This window comes from Syngnathus floridae, chromosome 20 (assembly GCF_059516105.1).
Source record: "Syngnathus floridae isolate MCC-2025c chromosome 20, RoL_Sflo_1.0, whole genome shotgun sequence".
Lineage (NCBI taxonomy): Eukaryota > Metazoa > Chordata > Actinopteri > Syngnathiformes > Syngnathidae > Syngnathus > Syngnathus floridae.
In genome coordinates, this window is record NC_142432.1 from 3,491,428 (window position 1) to 3,509,258 (window position 17,831).

At 43.3% G+C, this 17,831-nt stretch overlaps 2 protein-coding genes and 1 long non-coding RNA gene across 3 annotated transcripts in view; 2 read left to right on the plus strand and 1 right to left on the minus strand.

Moving 5' to 3' along the window:
- sspo (SCO-spondin) overlaps positions 1–15,744 on the plus strand; it is a 37,894-nt gene extending 22,150 nt beyond the window's left edge. The window contains exons 82-116 of the mRNA XM_088363798.1: positions 48–268; positions 404–556; positions 670–836; positions 914–1,059; positions 1,117–1,337; positions 1,402–1,434; positions 1,512–1,676; positions 1,746–1,964; positions 2,081–2,248; positions 2,436–2,570; positions 2,669–2,906; positions 3,282–3,434; positions 3,528–3,574; positions 3,727–3,897; positions 3,958–4,134; positions 4,217–4,372; positions 4,521–4,645; positions 5,453–5,592; positions 5,692–5,738; positions 5,807–6,052; positions 6,297–6,458; positions 6,523–6,639; positions 6,820–6,958; positions 7,056–7,252; positions 7,321–7,491; positions 7,551–7,678; positions 7,784–7,923; positions 8,026–8,072; positions 8,432–8,596; positions 8,808–9,028; positions 9,774–9,869; positions 12,527–12,587; positions 12,842–12,972; positions 14,109–14,259; positions 15,361–15,744. Of these exons, the coding sequence (XP_088219924.1) occupies positions 48–268; positions 404–556; positions 670–836; positions 914–1,059; positions 1,117–1,337; positions 1,402–1,434; positions 1,512–1,676; positions 1,746–1,964; positions 2,081–2,248; positions 2,436–2,570; positions 2,669–2,906; positions 3,282–3,434; positions 3,528–3,574; positions 3,727–3,897; positions 3,958–4,134; positions 4,217–4,372; positions 4,521–4,645; positions 5,453–5,592; positions 5,692–5,738; positions 5,807–6,052; positions 6,297–6,458; positions 6,523–6,639; positions 6,820–6,958; positions 7,056–7,252; positions 7,321–7,491; positions 7,551–7,678; positions 7,784–7,923; positions 8,026–8,072; positions 8,432–8,596; positions 8,808–9,028; positions 9,774–9,869; positions 12,527–12,587; positions 12,842–12,972; positions 14,109–14,259; positions 15,361–15,383 (5,077 nt within the window). The 3' untranslated portion in view covers positions 15,384–15,744. The remainder of the gene's footprint in view (positions 1–47; positions 269–403; positions 557–669; positions 837–913; positions 1,060–1,116; positions 1,338–1,401; positions 1,435–1,511; positions 1,677–1,745; positions 1,965–2,080; positions 2,249–2,435; positions 2,571–2,668; positions 2,907–3,281; positions 3,435–3,527; positions 3,575–3,726; positions 3,898–3,957; positions 4,135–4,216; positions 4,373–4,520; positions 4,646–5,452; positions 5,593–5,691; positions 5,739–5,806; positions 6,053–6,296; positions 6,459–6,522; positions 6,640–6,819; positions 6,959–7,055; positions 7,253–7,320; positions 7,492–7,550; positions 7,679–7,783; positions 7,924–8,025; positions 8,073–8,431; positions 8,597–8,807; positions 9,029–9,773; positions 9,870–12,526; positions 12,588–12,841; positions 12,973–14,108; positions 14,260–15,360) is intronic.
- On the minus strand, positions 5,824–6,927 carry LOC148380809 (uncharacterized). The gene is made up of 3 exons (XR_015854681.1): positions 6,485–6,927; positions 6,281–6,405; positions 5,824–5,974 (listed from the first exon to the last, which is right to left on the minus strand). It is a non-coding gene; the product is annotated as an uncharacterized LOC148380809 (long non-coding RNA).
- Positions 15,745–17,097: 1,353 nt separating the features above from the next.
- Positions 17,098–17,831, plus strand: part of kcnh2b (potassium voltage-gated channel, subfamily H (eag-related), member 2b) — an 80,869-nt gene continuing 80,135 nt past the window's right edge. Inside the window, exon 1 of the mRNA XM_088363788.1 lies at positions 17,098–17,692. The gene's annotated coding sequence lies outside the window, so the exon portion shown is untranslated. The remainder of the gene's footprint in view (positions 17,693–17,831) is intronic.

Sequence of the window (17,831 nt, forward strand, 5' to 3'; positions counted from 1 at the left end):
CGATTTGGCCAAATAAATGATTCAGGTTGAGTTTATTCTTTCCTCAGTTCCTGCCAAGCTGGTGTTTTTCACTGTCACTCACTCCCCGGCTGCTATGTCGACGGCGGCTGGGGCCAGTGGGGAGCTTGGTCTTCGTGCTCAATTTCCTGCGGAGGAGGAGTTCACTTCAGGAGACGCCAATGTGATAATCCATCTCCTCAGGGCGGGGGAAGAGGTTGTCTGGGAATTGGTGAACAGCAGAGAGACTGCAACACACATCTGTGCACAGGTATTCGTGTCTGTGCATATAAAGCAGATTTTTTTTTTTTTTATGGAATGGAATATAAATGAGCAAATATAATAATCAGACGTGCAGTGGTTTTAAGTTTTATTTATACGCCGTGTAAAATATTCTTCCCTCTAGACGCAGTGGAACCTTGGTTACCCTGGTCTCAGTGGTCGGTGTGCTCAGTCAGTTGCGGCGGCGGCCAGCAGTTTCGATTACGGACTTGCGGCTCGTCGGCCTGCAGTGGCGACAACCGCCAGAGCAAGACTTGCAATACAGAGGTCTGCCTTGGTAAGTCAATAGACACAAATATAAAATGAATGGCTTGATATATTTTGAAAATAAACAAATTTCGGAAAGCTAATCTGATTTTACATACTTGATGTTTTTTTGTCGTCATGCAGAAGTGGGCTGCCCCCCGGGCAGGCTGTATAGGGAATGTGAGCGAGGGGAGGGCTGCCCTTTCAGCTGCGACCACATAAGCGGCAGGGAGGGCTGCTACAGCGATGGCTGCGAGGAGGGCTGCCACTGCCCCTTGCATACTTTTCAACACAACAACATCTGCCTCCATGTGGGTTGTCTTTCATATCCTGCAATGCACCTGAATATTTAGCCTAGTAAATGCATTTTCTAATCTTTATGTTTTAGGAGTGTCCCTGTTTAGTCGATGAGGAGTTTCTAGTTTCTCTACAGAGTGTTTCTATCACCCCGGTGTCATCTCTGCTCCTTCATAACATCTCTGAGGGAGTGGAGCTCCAGCCTGGAGAGACTTTGATTCACGACTGCAGCTCATGGTAACTAGACCATTTTGGGTTGTTGTCCTTAGTCAAATCACCCTTCTCTTCTTGTAGCATTTGTGAGCACGGCAGATGGAACTGCTCCTTAGAGCACTGTCCAGTTGACGGTGGGCTGTCACCCTGGGGGTCTTGGAGCTCATGCTCGTTGTCCTGCGGCGGTCTTGGGTTGAAGACCCGCACAAGAGGCTGCACCCAACCTGCTCCAGCTCATGGAGGAAAAGCTTGCATTGGGCCATATCTTGAAACCACCTTCTGCCAAGCCCCTGACTGCCCAGGTAAGGGTGAAAATAAAAAGACACGATAATTCGCCATTGAAATGTTTGTGTGTGTTCTCGACAGTTGTTGGTCCCACAGAAGAACCCACCCTACCAGGTAAACAGAACAATAAATCTCAAGTGGTTACAGTCAATCCCATCCCAGACTCGTACCGCTACTTTTTTATTCCACAGATGAAGATGCTGGTTTCACTGACTGGTCAACATGGAGTCCGTGCACTAAAACTTGCACTGACGCTCGCTCTCCAGCTATGAAGTCCCGTTATCGTCAATGCATCAAACCCCCCTGCTTTGGGGACTCCCATCAAGACAAAGCTTGCAACCTCCCCCAGTGTCCTGGTAAATGTATATTAAATTCAGAATTTTTTTTTTGCAAGACTAACAATGTTCATTTTCCCTCTCTGACAGACTCAGACGGTGATGAGCTCTGCGTTGGGGACGATTGCGAGGAGAGGAACTGTACCTGGACAGATTGGGGGATGTGGGCTTCCTGTTCACGTTCATGCGGCGTGGGCCAGCAACAGAGGATCCGGACCTTCCTCGGCCCCGGCCCCAATGGCTTCTGGTGTGACGACATCCTAGGGGGGAACATTGAGCGCCGCTTCTGTAACATCAGGCCTTGCAGAGGTGAGGCATTCATCTGGACACCCAAAACTTTTTTATTAGGAAAGATAGACCAAAGATGAAGCATTTCACAAAACAGCATTCTCAGCATCTTTGTGTGCGTTTTTTAATGTCTGCAGTGGATGCAAGCTGGTCTCGATGGAGTCCGTGGTCCAGCTGTGATAAGCTCTGCGGCGGTGGCCGCTCCATACGTACCCGCTCGTGCTCCAGCCCTCCACCCAAAAACGGAGGACAGAAGTGCCGAGGAGAGAAAAACCAGGTCAAACCATGTAACACCAAACCCTGCGGTGAGGTTTGCAAAAATATTCATACACACACAGACCTTGCATATCTGAGCTCATTATTTTAAGAAATGATGTGCATTCTTCCAGTACATTCTTTTCTTCTGAATTGTCTGTGGGACACATTATGCATATTGAAAATACTCGAAGCATTTTGGCAAAACTCTTGACCTTCTGTTTTGGTCTTTTTTAGATGAACAAGGATGCCCGCCGGGACAAGAGTTTGTGTCTTGTGCCAACGAGTGTCCACAGCGCTGCGCTGACCTCCAGCAAGGCATCGAGTGCCAAACCAACACTGAATGTCAACCCGGATGTCGGTGCCCTAAAGGTACTCAAATCGAGCACTCAGAAAATTACAATTGCAGTTTCACTCTTGATAGCAGCTTGTTCTCACCAATTGGTTCGACCTCTCGTATGTGCTTGCAGGACAGTTGCAGCAGGATGGAGCGTGCGTACATCTGTGGCAGTGTGACTGCGTCGACTCGCAAGGCCAAATTTGGGCCGCTGGCAGCGGGCATCAGGTTGACTGCAACAACTGCAGCTGCACCAATGGACGATTGCTTTGCACCAATCACAGCTGCCAGGCCACATGCACTTGGAGCTCCTGGTCCAATTGGGCATCATGCAGTGTTACCTGTGGGCAGGGGCAGAAAACCAGATACAGGTACACTACAGGAATAGTCCCTATATCAAGGATTCACTTTTAGTAGCAGTTTTGCCATTACCGTATTTTCCGCACTATAAGGCACACCTAAAAACCTCCAATTTTCTCAAAAGCCGACAGTGTGCCTTATAATTAGGTGCACCTTATATATGGACCAATATTGAGCCACTACAGCAGGCGTGTCCAAACTCCGGCCCACGGGCCAAATGTATATATCTTATATATGGACAAAGTTTTAAAATGGGCCATTCATTGAAGGTGCGCCTTAAAATCCGGTGTGCCTTATAGTGCGGAAAATACGGTAATTGCCGTTTGCTGAGTTATTACTGCTATTTTTGGATCCAGTTAAAAAACATTGACAATACTGCGTCTCAGATCTCTAATCTCCGAAACCGAAGGAACTGATTGTCAATTTGAGGAAGTCAATCATAAGCCCTGTGAGCCCGGGCCCTGCCCTCCTCTTTGTCTCCATGACGACCAAGAGCTAGGTGTGGGAGACACCTGGCTTTTGGGAGAGTGTAAACAATGGTAAGATGTATGTTTGCAATTAAAAGAAACAAAATAATGGTAAATGCGCTGATTAGGAGCAAAAACATTCAACATCAGCAATTTACCTTCCAGCACGTGCACCCCAGAGGGAGATTTCTGCCAAGATATCGATTGCACGGGTGGGTCACATTTCCATTAATAATACAAAGTACCATTTGCATGAGACTATTTATCTTGTGCCTGTTTGGTTTAATTTTAAGAAACGCAACTTAGTGTACTAAGTGACGCATCTTCTCAACAAAGCAATCATTTATTTCTTTGTTAATTCCAGTGGATGGTGGATGGACTCCATGGTCAGTGTGGTCTGACTGCTCAGTGACCTGCGGACGAGGAACACAAGTCCAAACCCGCGCCTGCATCAACCCGCCCCCTCGTAACAATGGCTCTCACTGTGATGGTCCAGAGAGACAAAGCCAAGAATGTTACGCTTCTCCCTGTCTAGGTCTGTAGTCCTCCCAAATGATACATGTAGAGTTTTTAATCACTTGCTTTCCATTTTCAGATGACCTTTGCCCCTGGTCGCCGTGGTCACCGTGTTCCCGTAGTTGTGGGGCGGGAACTGTGATGCGGCGTAGGGCGTGCGTCTGCGGGAAGAGAGGGACTGCAGCGTGTCCTGCCGAGATTGAAGATTTAATGAACCAAGAGGAGAACCAACTATGTTTCAAACAACCATGTCCAGGTGCATAGATGGAGATTATGTTGAAATTTAAGATGGAGTGTAAACCATAGTATTGCATATTTTTTTTTGCTTTCTTTTGCAGAATGCCCCATGTCAGCATGGAGTGTTTGGTCGCAATGCTCATGTGAGTCTCAAAGGCAGCAGCGCTACCGTGTAGCTGTCACCCCTGCCACTAGGGGACAGCAGTGCACTCCCGTTGAAACACAGAGCAAACCATGCAGCCTCAGTCACTGTGATGGTGAGGACTTCACTGTACTTTTTGTGTATAGTGCACAAATCTTATTCTAGATGAATTGAGGATTTTTTTGATTCACAGTGACCTTAGTTGTGGAAAAACCTTTTAGGCTGCTGTGTTTTATGTTGGTATTCTTTTCATCCTTTCTCAGAATGTGAAGCACCATTCGTGTATTCCACATGTGGCAAACCCTGTGAGAAGCTTTGTGAGCTCTTTGGACGTACCGACCTGTGTTCGGGAGTCCGGGAGTGCACACCAGGCTGCTACTGTCCTCCGGTAATTGCTGTGCAATGGTTTATTCTTATTATTAACACCACTGCAAAAAGATACAACATAAAAAATGGATTTCAAGCAGTCTTTTGAACTCCATCTCGCAAAGCTGGGAACTACACAACTGATGAATACTGATCATATTCGGTGCTAGTCCTGCTTCCCAGCTCTGATATAAGATATTCATGTTTACAGTGTTCTGCTACACATTTTTTTTTGTTACCGGCCCTCTGTTATTTGCTAGAAAACTCACATATTCTTTTTTTTGTGCTCAGGCTCAAGTCGTATCTAATACAAAACTACATTTTATGGAATTTATAGGTAATTGTAATCCCGCAGGGGTCTGTCCTTATCCCCCTAAAATAGCTGGACCACACCAGCATCAAACTAACATTAACAAGTGAAATATGCCATGTTATATACTGTCGGTAATATATCACTTTGATGTGTGCTGCCATGACAATTTCATCATGTTATTTAGCTTAGTTTGTGAGCTTTCAAATTTGATTTATTACCAAATGCTCTGTGGTGGATTGACAATATGCACATACAGCAGTAAGGAGGGCAGGTAATGAAATATGGAACAGAAAGCTGGTCCTAACTCTTATAAAAAATGACAGCACAAGTAACTGTGATCACTTTAACAGTTATGGCTTACCTTTTTATGTAAGATATAAATCATTGAATGACACCAACAAAATGCATAAATCAATTCTGGGACAGATTTTTTTTCAGAAGTCGTCAGTGCTGCAAACAGAATGATCAACACAAATATGAAACACATTTTCCAAATGTTATTTGTTGTTCTTGCAGGGGTTGCTGCAGCAAAATGGTAGCTGTGTACCATCAGAACATTGTGGCTGCATCTACTTAAAGGACCAACCTTCGGGACAATCGCCTACACCGGTCACTGTTCCTCAGGGCTCAACAGTCACCATCGGCTGCAGTACTTGGTCAATCCATTTTTGCTTGCATGACAGGAAAAATGTGCTGGATTATATGCTGCATCATATTGCTATGTTTACGATGAATAATTTTGTGTTTTTCTGCAGCCTTTGTCACAATGGGATGTTGGAGTGTGACATGAGAGAGTGTGAAGGTAATATGAAGATTGAATAAAAATGAACAATTTTACATTGCATTACATACTCTTGTTTTTTTTTCTAGTCATTCTCAGTGAATGGTCCGAGTGGACGCCATGTTCTCCCTGCATGCCTTACTCCTCCCTGAACCCCAGCAGCACACTCCTGGAAGATGCTGTCAACGGAAGTAAAATGGTTTCAATCCAGAGGCGTTTCCGGGCCTGTTTAGACTTTGACTCAGGGTTTCCGGTATCTGGAGAGGAGGAGAAAAATCAATGTCCACACCCTCAAGTTGAGGACAGGCTGTGTCCGGATGATAGCATCTGCCGAGGTACGACAACATCATGATAAATCTTTTAAGGTTGAGTTGATAAAAAAAATCACAATTATGATGAATTGGAGAGATTTGAGAACATATGCTCATTATGGGAAAGCGTTTGGATTTGTAGTCATCCAACTAAACCCTGAGTGGAAAGAAAAAGATTTGACAAGAATTAATGTATCAACCACATAGTATAAATCTTGGAACTGTGCCATAGATGATGAGCAGTCTGCTCACGTGTTGGATGTTTCAGATCTCTGTCAGTGGAGTGCGTGGAGCGCGTGGACAGTTTGCGCAGAGCCGTGCAGTGGTGGAGTCAGACAACGCTACCGCCATCCTCTAGCCTCTCCGCCGGGACCTCTCTGTCGGAGCCAGCAGACACAAAGCCAGAGCTGCAACACGGGACTTTGCCCAGGTAGACCAAAGTGTGTTCTAACTCACCATATATAGCATTTCAAATATTTCCTTTTCTATCCAAGGTGAAAACTGTGAAGACAGGGGGCGGGTCTACCAAGAGGCCTGTGCCAATCAGTGTCCTCGCAGCTGCACTGACTTATGGGAGCATGTGCAGTGTCTCCAAGGACGCTGTCATTCAGGTATGCGATGACTTCCATAAGTTCTTCCTCAAAGCAATCTGTTCACATCACTGTCATGGAACCCTCACCCCTACAGCATGCTAATAACGAAACTGTCGCCGATCATCTCCTTCTTTTATCAAACACAGTCCAAGATGGAATTATTACCTCATAACTTTCTCAATTCGCTTTCCCTCCCAGGTTGTCGTTGCCCTGAGGGACAGCTACTGCAGGACAGCCAATGTGTGCCTGTAGCAGAATGTCGCTGTGGTATCCCATCAGGCAACGGGACACTGGAGTTCCTGAGAAATGAAGAACTTGTCGTGGACTGCAACACCTGGTGAGTAGGACACAGTTAAAGCGCTGCTGCGTGATTCAAATGGGGTCACAAAAGGTCATTGATGCTCACGCCGACATCTCTCAACTCACCTTCACAGTGTGTGTAAGAACGGCACTCTAGTGTGTACCGATCTTCCCTGTCCTGTGTATGAGCCTTGGACCTCATGGACGACCTGCTCGGCTTCATGTGGGCGTGGCCAGCGGACACGGACGCGCCTGTGCCAGAACATTGAGGGCGGGCCTGCCTGTTCTGACACCACGCAGACGGAAAGCTGCGACCTGCGCCCATGTCCAGGTCTTAAACATATTTTTGCGTTGACCAATTATCACCTACTCGAGAATTTCTATTTTTCGTCCATCCAGCGGGATGTTTGTTGAGCGAATGGTCAAGCTGGAGTGAGTGCAGTGCCACGTGTGGCGGCGGCTTATCAATGCGCAACAAAACAATCCTTCAGGAATCAGAACCTGGTGGGACTGCTTGTGTTGGTCCTCTTGAGCAACACACTGTCTGTAACAGTGAAAGTTGCAGAACAGGTAAAATAAATTTAGCATGATGGTGAGTGAGTGAATATTACAACTGGTGCACATTACAGGGTGTCCGGATGGTCAGGTGTTTAGTGAATGTTCAGGTTCTTGTCCGTTTACCTGTGAAGACCTCTGGCCACACACTCAGTGTTTAGCAGGACCTTGCAAACCCGGGTGCTCCTGCCCACCTGGACAGGTTTGGATATTTCATCTTAATGGAATTTAAGTTGCTCTTGCTGGTTGGTACAAAATCAGGATTTACAGTTGTGCCCATTTTTCTCCTTTGTCTTGTCTTCACCAGGTGTTGCACGGAGGCTCGTGCGTGTCACATGCACAATGCCCCTGTTCCCTACTCTCTTTGCCGTCTGCCTACCAAAGTGTGAATATGAGCACAGAAGTCGTGTCACCTGGAACATCTTTCCAGCACCACTGCAACAAATGGTACTCACATTATTTGTAGAAGTCAATCACTACGTCTCAACTATGATAAAAAAATATGAAGTGTAGTCTAATACGAATCTAAATGAATTTAATTGTCCCCAGTGTGTGTCAAGGAGGAGTGTTTAACTGCACCTCCAAGCTCTGCGACGGTGAGTGATGCCCTGCCTCGGCTTCTAATACCGAAAGCGATTAAGACGCTTTGTAGGATCTCACGTTTATTGCAATGAAAGCGCCGGGAGGATAAAAATGTTTTATTTCTTTCAAGTGGCAAATGTCAACAGTGGTGATGTATGTGTCTCAACCCTGCTTGTAATTTATTCGTTGACCAATGACACAAACGAGTAGCAGTTCAGACTTTACGGCGGGCTTAAGCAAACTGCTCAAGGTGTTGATTTTTAATATGGACAGATAGACCGGCTGAAGATTTTTTTTGAATAAATAAATAATGTGGAAAATATATGCATATTATTTACACAAAAATTATCTGTTCCTTTTTTCCATCCTCTAGTGGACTGTGAGTGGTCCAACTGGTCCCAGTGGAGTCCATGCTCAGCGACCTGTGGCACAGGACAACTAAGCTCCAGCAGAACTGTATTAAGACCAAGCCAGTATGGAGGAGTCCTTTGTGAGGGCTCGGATCTCCGCACTGCTCCTTGCATGGCCCCTGATTGCGGTATGTAAGAATAGAAACTATCGAATTATTTTTAGACGATGACCTTCTGGCACTTAAATGAATTACCAAACGTCCACATTTTAGATGTCCTTACTCGCCTTAACCGATCTATCGACTCCAATTTCCCTTTTCCACAACCCATCGTCTCATCTTCTGCTTTTATCTAATATCTAATATCCTTCTTCATCACTGACTCTTCCCCCTTCCGCAGCTTGCCCTGACGGGGAACGATGGAAAAGAAGGAGGAGTTTGTCAGAAGACGTTCCGCTGTGCGAGCGGAGCTGCGAGGACATCTACTCCCCGACTCCCGTGAACTGCAATCACTCCTCAGCGGGCTGCGTGTGTCAGGATGGGCTTTACCGAAACACCCATGGCGTGTGTGTCATCCCTGCCCTCTGCCCCTGTCACGACGAGCAGGGCGCCATGCAGGAGGTGCGTCGCTTCACACCTAACATGTAACCATTGTGCTTGCCTCATTATCTTTGAACTACTACATCATTTGGCGTATTATTCACTCGCATTGTGTTATTTACTCATAAAAGACCGATTTAGAAGATGAGTGACATGCCCCGGAGGCCGTATTACACCACAATGCCTCTCCTGCCCATAGCACCATTAATTATGCATGCTGTGCTGTAGAAAGCCAGCACTCTGACCGCAACTGGGCAAGCCTGCCAGGAATAATTTATGAAGAAAGGGATATTATAGGATTATGAGAATTAATCATTCCCTGACAAGAGGTCAGATCCCCTTGATATCTCTCTCAATGACTTTATTTTTTATTGTTTCTTTGCCGTCTGCCCGGTTCACTCTCACTTGTCAGCAAAGAATGACGAATGTCCCTCTAAAGACTCAACGGCTTTTCTAATCAACCGCCTCATGCCAAATAGCCGCCGAGTGTGAGCTGCGAAATCACCTTTGCTGAACCGAAGGAGTCTCAGTGATTGCTGTTGCCAAGAAATAAAAACACGATGGCCCTTGCGGACTATATAACACTACGTGTTATGATTACAATGCCAAGCATTCCAAATTTTCACAATGCTCTTCTTGGTTGCAATGTCATTCGTTGATCTTGAGCCATCCGAGCCAGCCGCACTTCATAAAAAATTCAGTGACTGGGGACAGAAATTTGAGTAAAAATGTCAATGGTGCATATTTGTTTTTGTGTGTGAGCCAGGCCGGATCGGAATGGGAGGAGGACTGCCTGTCGTGTCGTTGCGTGAACGGGAAGAAAGTGTGCCAGCCGAGGTGCCCCGAACTTCACTGTGAGGAGGTGAGACACGCCCGCTGGCATTTAATCAAGCGACCGTCTGCCCTGTTATACAATTATCTTCAAATTAGATCCGAATTAGATTGACTGCTTGTAAGCGCTGGACAGAACTGAATTACTGTGCCACTCTAAGATATAAAAAAATAATAATAATCTGCATAATGGTGGCAGCTGTGTTGAGTAGAAACCTATGATACCCCAAATTACTTTTATGGCAAAAATTATTTTTGTTATCATTAATATCAGCGTTCATTTGTATTTTGCCGTACATTCGCAGTGACAGAAAAAGAAAGGTTTTTATTTGTTAAATGTCGGTCAACAGTAAACAAAAAAAATTAAGTGACGACTTAGTTGGAGTAATATTATAAGTCAGGTTGGACTGTGTGAATAAACTAACACGCAGACAAGGTAGTCTGGATTGATTTATTTTCCTCCCCCACTGTTGAGAACAGCATAAAAGTTCCTACCTTTTTTAAAATGTATCTTTTAGTGCATTTATCCGCATCGGAGAGGACAGCTATACTGTTTTATGCAAGGTTATTTACTGTGGTGTACCTGGAGGACAAGTCATAATGGTAGTTGTTTGATGACCCACACAGACCTTCATCTTTCACTGTGTTAGCTGGCCCGCAGGCTGCACACGCACACACGCACAATAGGCTGAACACAAAATACATCATGACTCAGCAGCTTACTTTCATTTCCTTCCACGTAATTTGATTTCTCATTTTTGTACATTTCCATCTCGAGTATAAAGACTTGGAAAATTTGCTTATCCTTGCTTCTTCTGGGATAAACAGTAATGTGAAAAATATATTTGGCTAGCCTCCATCCGTTAATATACTGCATGAAAAATGCGGTTGGTCAATACAGCCTTCGCAAGTTACAAAAAAATTATGCTCAATTTACATTTTTTACGCTTTTGTCATTTTGATACATATTATGAACTGCTCCAGATGATGGTACAGTCCTGGACTTTTGAATAGGATTGATTAGTTCTATCGTTCATATTTGACAGTTGTGGTATCCGGTTAGATAAAGTTCAATCTCCAGTGAAGGCCCAGTTACCAAATACCAACCCACGACTATTAAATGTCAGTGAAATAAATCGTACAGTAATTTGTCCAGTACAATGTCCTCCCCGCATCTGAGATATTGATCCAACAATAGTAAGACAAAATACTGAAGTGATGTTGAATGTTATATTTTTCATCTAAGAAATTATTACCCCTATTTTTTTTTTTAATAACCGCCCATGAATCATTAATCTCAATCCTCCTCTTTATTACAGAGTTGAGTGATTGTCTACACTGAGGATGTGCTTGGTTCTTTTCCAAAAATGCTTGAAGAAACACTGGAGCAAAATATTCACATACTACCTGGTGAAATGCAAATGAGAACATTCATTTTTAAGTAGTTTCTCAGAAACGCAGTTCCGTACTTACTCATAAATATACTTTTTTTTCTCTTACTGTTGGCAAAGCAAGTATATTTTCCCCAGACTTGCATGCTGAGGCTGTTCATCAGCTGAGGTGGTCCACTTCACACAAAGTCCCGGGTGGTCACAAATGTGTCATTTGCTTTTAAGGGCATCTTCTCGGCTCCTTTAAAAATGCGAGGGCTGTTTTCTAAAATTCACTCCCTGACCCGGATCAATATTTCCTGATCCACCCACAAGCTTAGACTTTGGGTTTTACCGACTCCCTGCAAGAAATGACCGGTACTCTGGATCCATTTGAGAGCCACTTTTCTGTTTCTGTGTGGAAGGGTCATAAAACACATGGGCGCTTAAATGGTCATCTTGCAGGGAACATCCGTCTAAGTGGTCAATTATGTATGTGCACTGTACAGGCAGAGCAAAAAAAAAAAAAAAAATCTCCACATAAATATCTATTTTTTGTATTCCATTTGACAGGTACAATGTTTGATACTTGACGAACAAGAGTTTTTCTAACATTACATTAACAACAAGCCTAAAAATAGCCGTTAGGGACAGATGCAAATAAAAAATGTATCCCAGTCATAACAGATGAGTCAATTATCTTTATACGCGGAGGCCTGGGTAAAAATAAAATCTGCTGACAGGTCAAACTTTCAAGGTGATCACATGGTGAGCTTCTACTGAGTATTCCACTTACACAGGTTTGCGACTTTTTTTTTTTTTATCAGCATTCTCAAATCCCTCGTTACCTTTAGACACAAAAAAGGTCTCCCAAGTGGTATAACAAAGGTTATTTCATGAATTATTACTGGCTCGGCGGTACATGTGGCTAGAATGTAAGCAGGAAGCCTTTTACAAACATGCATCCAGACTGCCGGCTTAAAGCTCTTCAAGTCACTCCCACCCTCTTAGTGAGTCGATCCTGCCATCCCTGAGGGAAGGCTGGCGAGTGGGAGGAAATGCCCTCGAGGTGAACAGTTAGATGCTTCCATGTTTGATAGAGTAATGATGCGAAAGATTCAGGCTTGAGCTTGATCGCTCGCTGTCAGACATTTTCCAAGCATCTATTCTCAGACTCAAGCATCTCGGGACAGCTCGGCTTTCTTTAGCCTAAATCTCTCCTCCTCAGCAACCTTCCATCTTTTGCACGTCGGCAAAATTGTTACTATCCTTTTTACGAAAGGACAAAATGACTCCTAATAAACTTCTTCTCCCTCAGGGGCAAGTCAAAGTAGAGGAACCGGGCAGCTGTTGTCCAGTCTGCAGGAAGCCTTTTCCAGGTAAATGAGGATTATAGAGAAAATGCAACCCAGGCAATATATTGTGGAGAAGCCTTTGTGCTTCCATATGTGGCAGCTAACATAGCACAGTGGCCAATTAGCAGGAGATCTCATTATACAGCCTACACCTTAAATCTCGTTGCTTCACATACTAAGGGACCACGACATTGTCTTCCTTATTTCATTCCAAATTGAAGCAGATATGATCAATTATTTTCTTTTCCATCTCCACTGCTTCTGTGTGGATGTGTCAGGCGAGTCTACGCCAGAGTGCCGCCGCTACGTCCAAGTTAAGAACATCACAAAGGGAAACTGTCGGCTTGACAACGTGGAGGTCAGCTTCTGCAGGGGGCGCTGTCTGTCCAGGACTGATGTCATCCTAGAGGTAAGGATAAGCTCACGCGTGTCGATTATAAGAAGTCTGGCTCATAAAGCGGCTCTCCCAGGGGCGGCTCGGTTCAGGTGGCACAGTTATTGTCTCATAATGTTTCTGGTTCGATCTCCATTTAACTTGTAGCCTTGGACTGTTTATTATCCCTCCATGGCAGCATTCGGGCATTATTATTGTGTGAGCAATATTGGAAAAATGCCTTGAAAGGAGGTAGCTGTCGCTATTGAATATTTTTAGAATCGATTATTCTATCAATTATTCCACCGATTAATCGAATAATAATGCATTTTGCATGCAAGTGTATTACAAATCCCCCATTAACTGTTTTCAGCCAATTATTATTATTTATTTGATATTGTTTAGTGATTATAAAAGAATTTAGCAACAATGAAACAATATCAAACAAGAGACATTATTGCTGCACTCACTGTTGCCTTCACTTGATCAGTTCGGACGCTTTTTGCAACTCTCAGCTGCACTTAACAGTCTTTCTCACTCCATCAGGAAAGTTGCAGTCTCTGTATGCGACCTCAAATGATTATCTGTGCAAAGAGATTCTATGTTTGTGCACATGCATCATTTAGCTGTTGAATCATCATTGAGCTAAGTATAGACGTGTTGATTAGGAGAATGTGGGATCTCACGTGTTGAGCTGGTTAAAGCTGCCTCCTTTCAGCACCTTTTTTTTTTTAAATATTTTAAAAATTTCACAAGAGAGCAGAGACCGCACCACATCACCATGGCGACTTTGTTCTCTCTTGGCATCCATACATCACTTTAAAAATAGAGCCAGTCATGCTGAGAGATTAGTAAAAAATAAACATCAGCTGGGCCAAATGTGTCATTACCTACTGTTACTGTGGCAACAGGGCTTGGTAACCGGTGAGGAAATGGTATGCTGTGAAAGTCATTAGAATATCTGGAACTGACATACATCGTCGAAATATAGCAATGGAATCAAAGCACTTCTAAAAATGCCACCACATTATATTGTAAATAATTTTGTTATTCCGTTTGAAATTCTGATTTTGTATTTGGATTAAAGGACCATTTTATCCTCCAAATCCTTCACCAAGCCACTTGTGAATAGATTTGATCTGTAATAAGCTTTTTCTCTAATCTCTACACAGGAGCCCTACCTGAGGTCTGTGTGCGAGTGCTGCAGTTACCGTTTGGACCCAAACAACCCCGTCCGCTTCCTCAACTTACGCTGTGACAGCGGCGAGAGCGAGCCGGTCGTCCTGCCTGTCATACACAGTTGCGAGTGCACCAGCTGCCAAGGTGAGGGAAAGCCGACGCCACCAAATTCATTTGAATGTATGTCTTGTATTGTAATTCGACGCAAACATTTCGAGGTGGATGGAAATTCATTTTGCGTGGCACACGTGACAATAGCCGATAGTTCCGTGGCACCAAAGTAATACTTTCAGTTGCCGCAAGATGGTGGTGATGCACTACTTTTGGCTAAATGAAGCGACTAAAATCACTTTAATGTATTGGCGCCAAAGCCATACTTTTACTATTTGAACGTGATCACATGAGGCTAGATTAAAAATAATATAAAAGTCACTGATACTGCAAGAGATTTTTTTAAGGGCTTTCCAAAATGCGCTGTCCTAAATATCCTCTTAAGATTAAGGACAGGATTCAGGGGTTGATACTCAGGCCTGAATCCTGATTACTTTAATCAATAAATCATCAATAAATAAACAGATTTTATTGATACGCATTACAATAGTTCAACATGTCACCTCACAGCCATCATGACACCTTTTCTTCCACATTTTCAATTGCACTTATCCGACGCTTTCGCACAGCCTTACCGGCAATGTATATTAGCCTGAGCCCACCATCAATAATTCAATCACAGATCCCACCGCCGATCGCCTAAGCTAATTGGATGTAGCCGCCGCACAACACGGAGCATCCCCCAGCTCAAATTCCCTTCTCAGCGCTACAATCCCATGGACTGACGGATTTGGTCACTATGGCAATCAATCTTTGACACACGCACACAAACCAGGTGCCGTCGACTGATACGTGCGAGTACGCTCTTCTCGTGATTGCAAGCGCAAGCATGCAGATGACTCACGTTGTTCCTTTCCCCCCCCCTGTTGGGGTTTTTACATACTGTACTTGTGCGACATGCAAATAGAGCTTAGGCATGTGCGGAAAATTTCCATATTATCGGTTAAGTGCTTAAACCTGGAGTGCCACCAAGGCTGAGCAATCCAAACTTTATTTTGCCACTGTTTAACTCATGAGTTAAAACTTCTTTATTCAAGCTATATAAATATTGCCGTTATTCATCTCAAACAAACGTCACTGACCTTTTCACTTTATGCTTCTCACTGTTCCGCTATCGTTTCACTTGATTCACAGGGGGTGACCTGTCCAGGCGATGAGCACATGTGCGGAGAATTCCACTAACATGTCAATTCATGTGTACATTTAAGAGAAGAGATTTATTTGGCCAAACCAAACAATCGCCCGATTTGGAGGGAATGGATCAATGAACCGGATGGAGAAAATTAAACCCTCTTTATGGCCACATAAATATGCGGCCCTTAGTCATTATATGACTGAAAACTATTCTATTAATTCCTGTCCCTGTTAAATCTTTATCTTGTACAAACTTTTTTCTACCTACTCTATTTTTATATGTTTTATTAAAGGTTATAGTGTTAAGTGATTATTAGTGTAGACTGCATATCGTCTTGGTGTTTTTTTTTTTATTACCACCTACCGTATATAGATTTCAATAAACCATAGTACACATGAAATATATTTTTTCAACTGCGCATTTCTTTTTTTCTATCCAAACGAAGATAAATTGACAATATGGATCTCTACTACATCACCAAAGAAGGTGAAGGAAAAATACCATGACAACTGCTATATTGCCAAAAATGGAAAAAGCACTGCATGTCTCTGTTCTGACACTCTTTTTTTTATTTTTTTTTTTATTGGGAAGTTTTAGTCTAAACTAAGCAACAGAGCAGATTGTTTTCCACCTTTGAGGTCTCACTGTACAGTCCTCGCTACATCAAAACATAACCTTTGCCCACATCAACCAGTGGGCAGCTGCATGCTGTAAATGCCCCGGGACCAATTCCAGTTCTCTCTACCATTGCTTTTGTCAGGAGTGCTGACAGGAATTATTCATTCTTAACATACTGTACATGTCGTTTGGCCAAGAGGAGGAAACAGAAAAGCACCTGGCGACCACCCACGTGAACATGATGCAGTGAAAGTAAGTGAGTTTTTTTTTTATGGTTGTTTGAGATGCTCTTGGGGTGTTCTTTCCAGAATGGTTTCAAAAATCAAACAAATTCAAGATGCAGTTAAGATAAATTTAAGCCATACTGTTTGTAATTGTATATATATTGATATGGTTTTCACAGGGGGATTAAAATTTAACAGGAAAGGTCTGCTGAGCTGCGATAAGGTGCCTGTGTGGTATTCACCGCACACTCATTTTTGTCTTTGGTGAAAAAGCGATCCACAAGAGATATACCACATTTTTTTCCCTATCCTCTTTCTCCTCTTCACCCCCGTCCTTTCCTCCTCCCTGCTCTCACGTCCTGACTAAATAAGGGTGTTGAAGATGGAAGGCTGGTCAACTCGCCTCCTCTGACTCTCAGCTAATGTAGTGAATACTCCAGTGTGTAATAGGAGTGGGAACTGATGCATTTTTAATTCATACTAAAATGTCACATTTTGACAAATGGTTCCTCGGGCTTCATCCAACCGCAGGGCTGCAATTCATCACCTCTTACCAATCATTAAAACAGTGATCAGTGGAAAAAAAATGAACGCCTTTGTGATTGCGGGTCATTTTGATCAATGCTGTGAGTAGCAGCGTTGCTTAAGGGGCCTGTCGCTGACGCAAGTGAAAACAAGTCCGTTTTATACTCGATCTGCTCGTGACCTGCACTAATGGATTTAAGGAGAAAGCCTCTGAATGAACCGAGGAGCCGCCTCGGTTGCTGCGGTCTGGAAAAAATGAATTCTACCCTGACGTACATTTTTTACACAATATCCAATAAAGCCAGTGAAGGACAAGCAGTTTGAAATATATGTGACCACACTATGTGGTCATCTCCAATAATGTGTTTGATTCATTCAGGTATTTAAAATGGAAAAAATATACTTATGTAAACTTATCAACTTTTCAATAACTTGAATTGTAAGAATCTGAACAGCTACTGATAATTGTGAAAGTGTTTTTTCTTCTTTCCAGATGAAACAGGGCATTCAAAAGTTCAGGGGTTAAATTAAATTCAGAAGAACATGTAACAAAGTTAATATTTGCAACTATGTATTCTATATTGGTGTGTTTATTTTCTTAGCCTTTTTGTCATCTTGAAAATATTTCTTTGACACTTTTGCATGAGTAAAAAGCGTGGTTCTTTAATCCTAATGTCTACACAGTACTTCTACTTGCTCCAGTAACATGATAGTACTATAATTTCCGACAGCCTTTGAAGGCAACAAGTCTGGTGTGACGTAAGGGGAGCCCCGTGCTATGACGTACATGAGCCTGTGAGGTAATACTAGTCCCAGTTTGTCATATTAGGACATTTGTTGTTGTTGTTTTCGTTGCATCATAGAGAAAGCATTGAAAAAAATACAAGGGATCTATTTTTTCAAAATATGTAGACGGTCAAAATGGCACCGAGCTGACATTTCTAACCCATTGCAGATGGAAGCGGTACGTTGACTCTTATTATAATTCTTACCTTTTAACACATTGTTATTTTCATGCATTTCCGTTTTTATCGCATAATTTCCTTATGTAGCGCGTCAAAGACTTATTCAAGGCTCTAATTGTGTCATATGAAATATTTGAA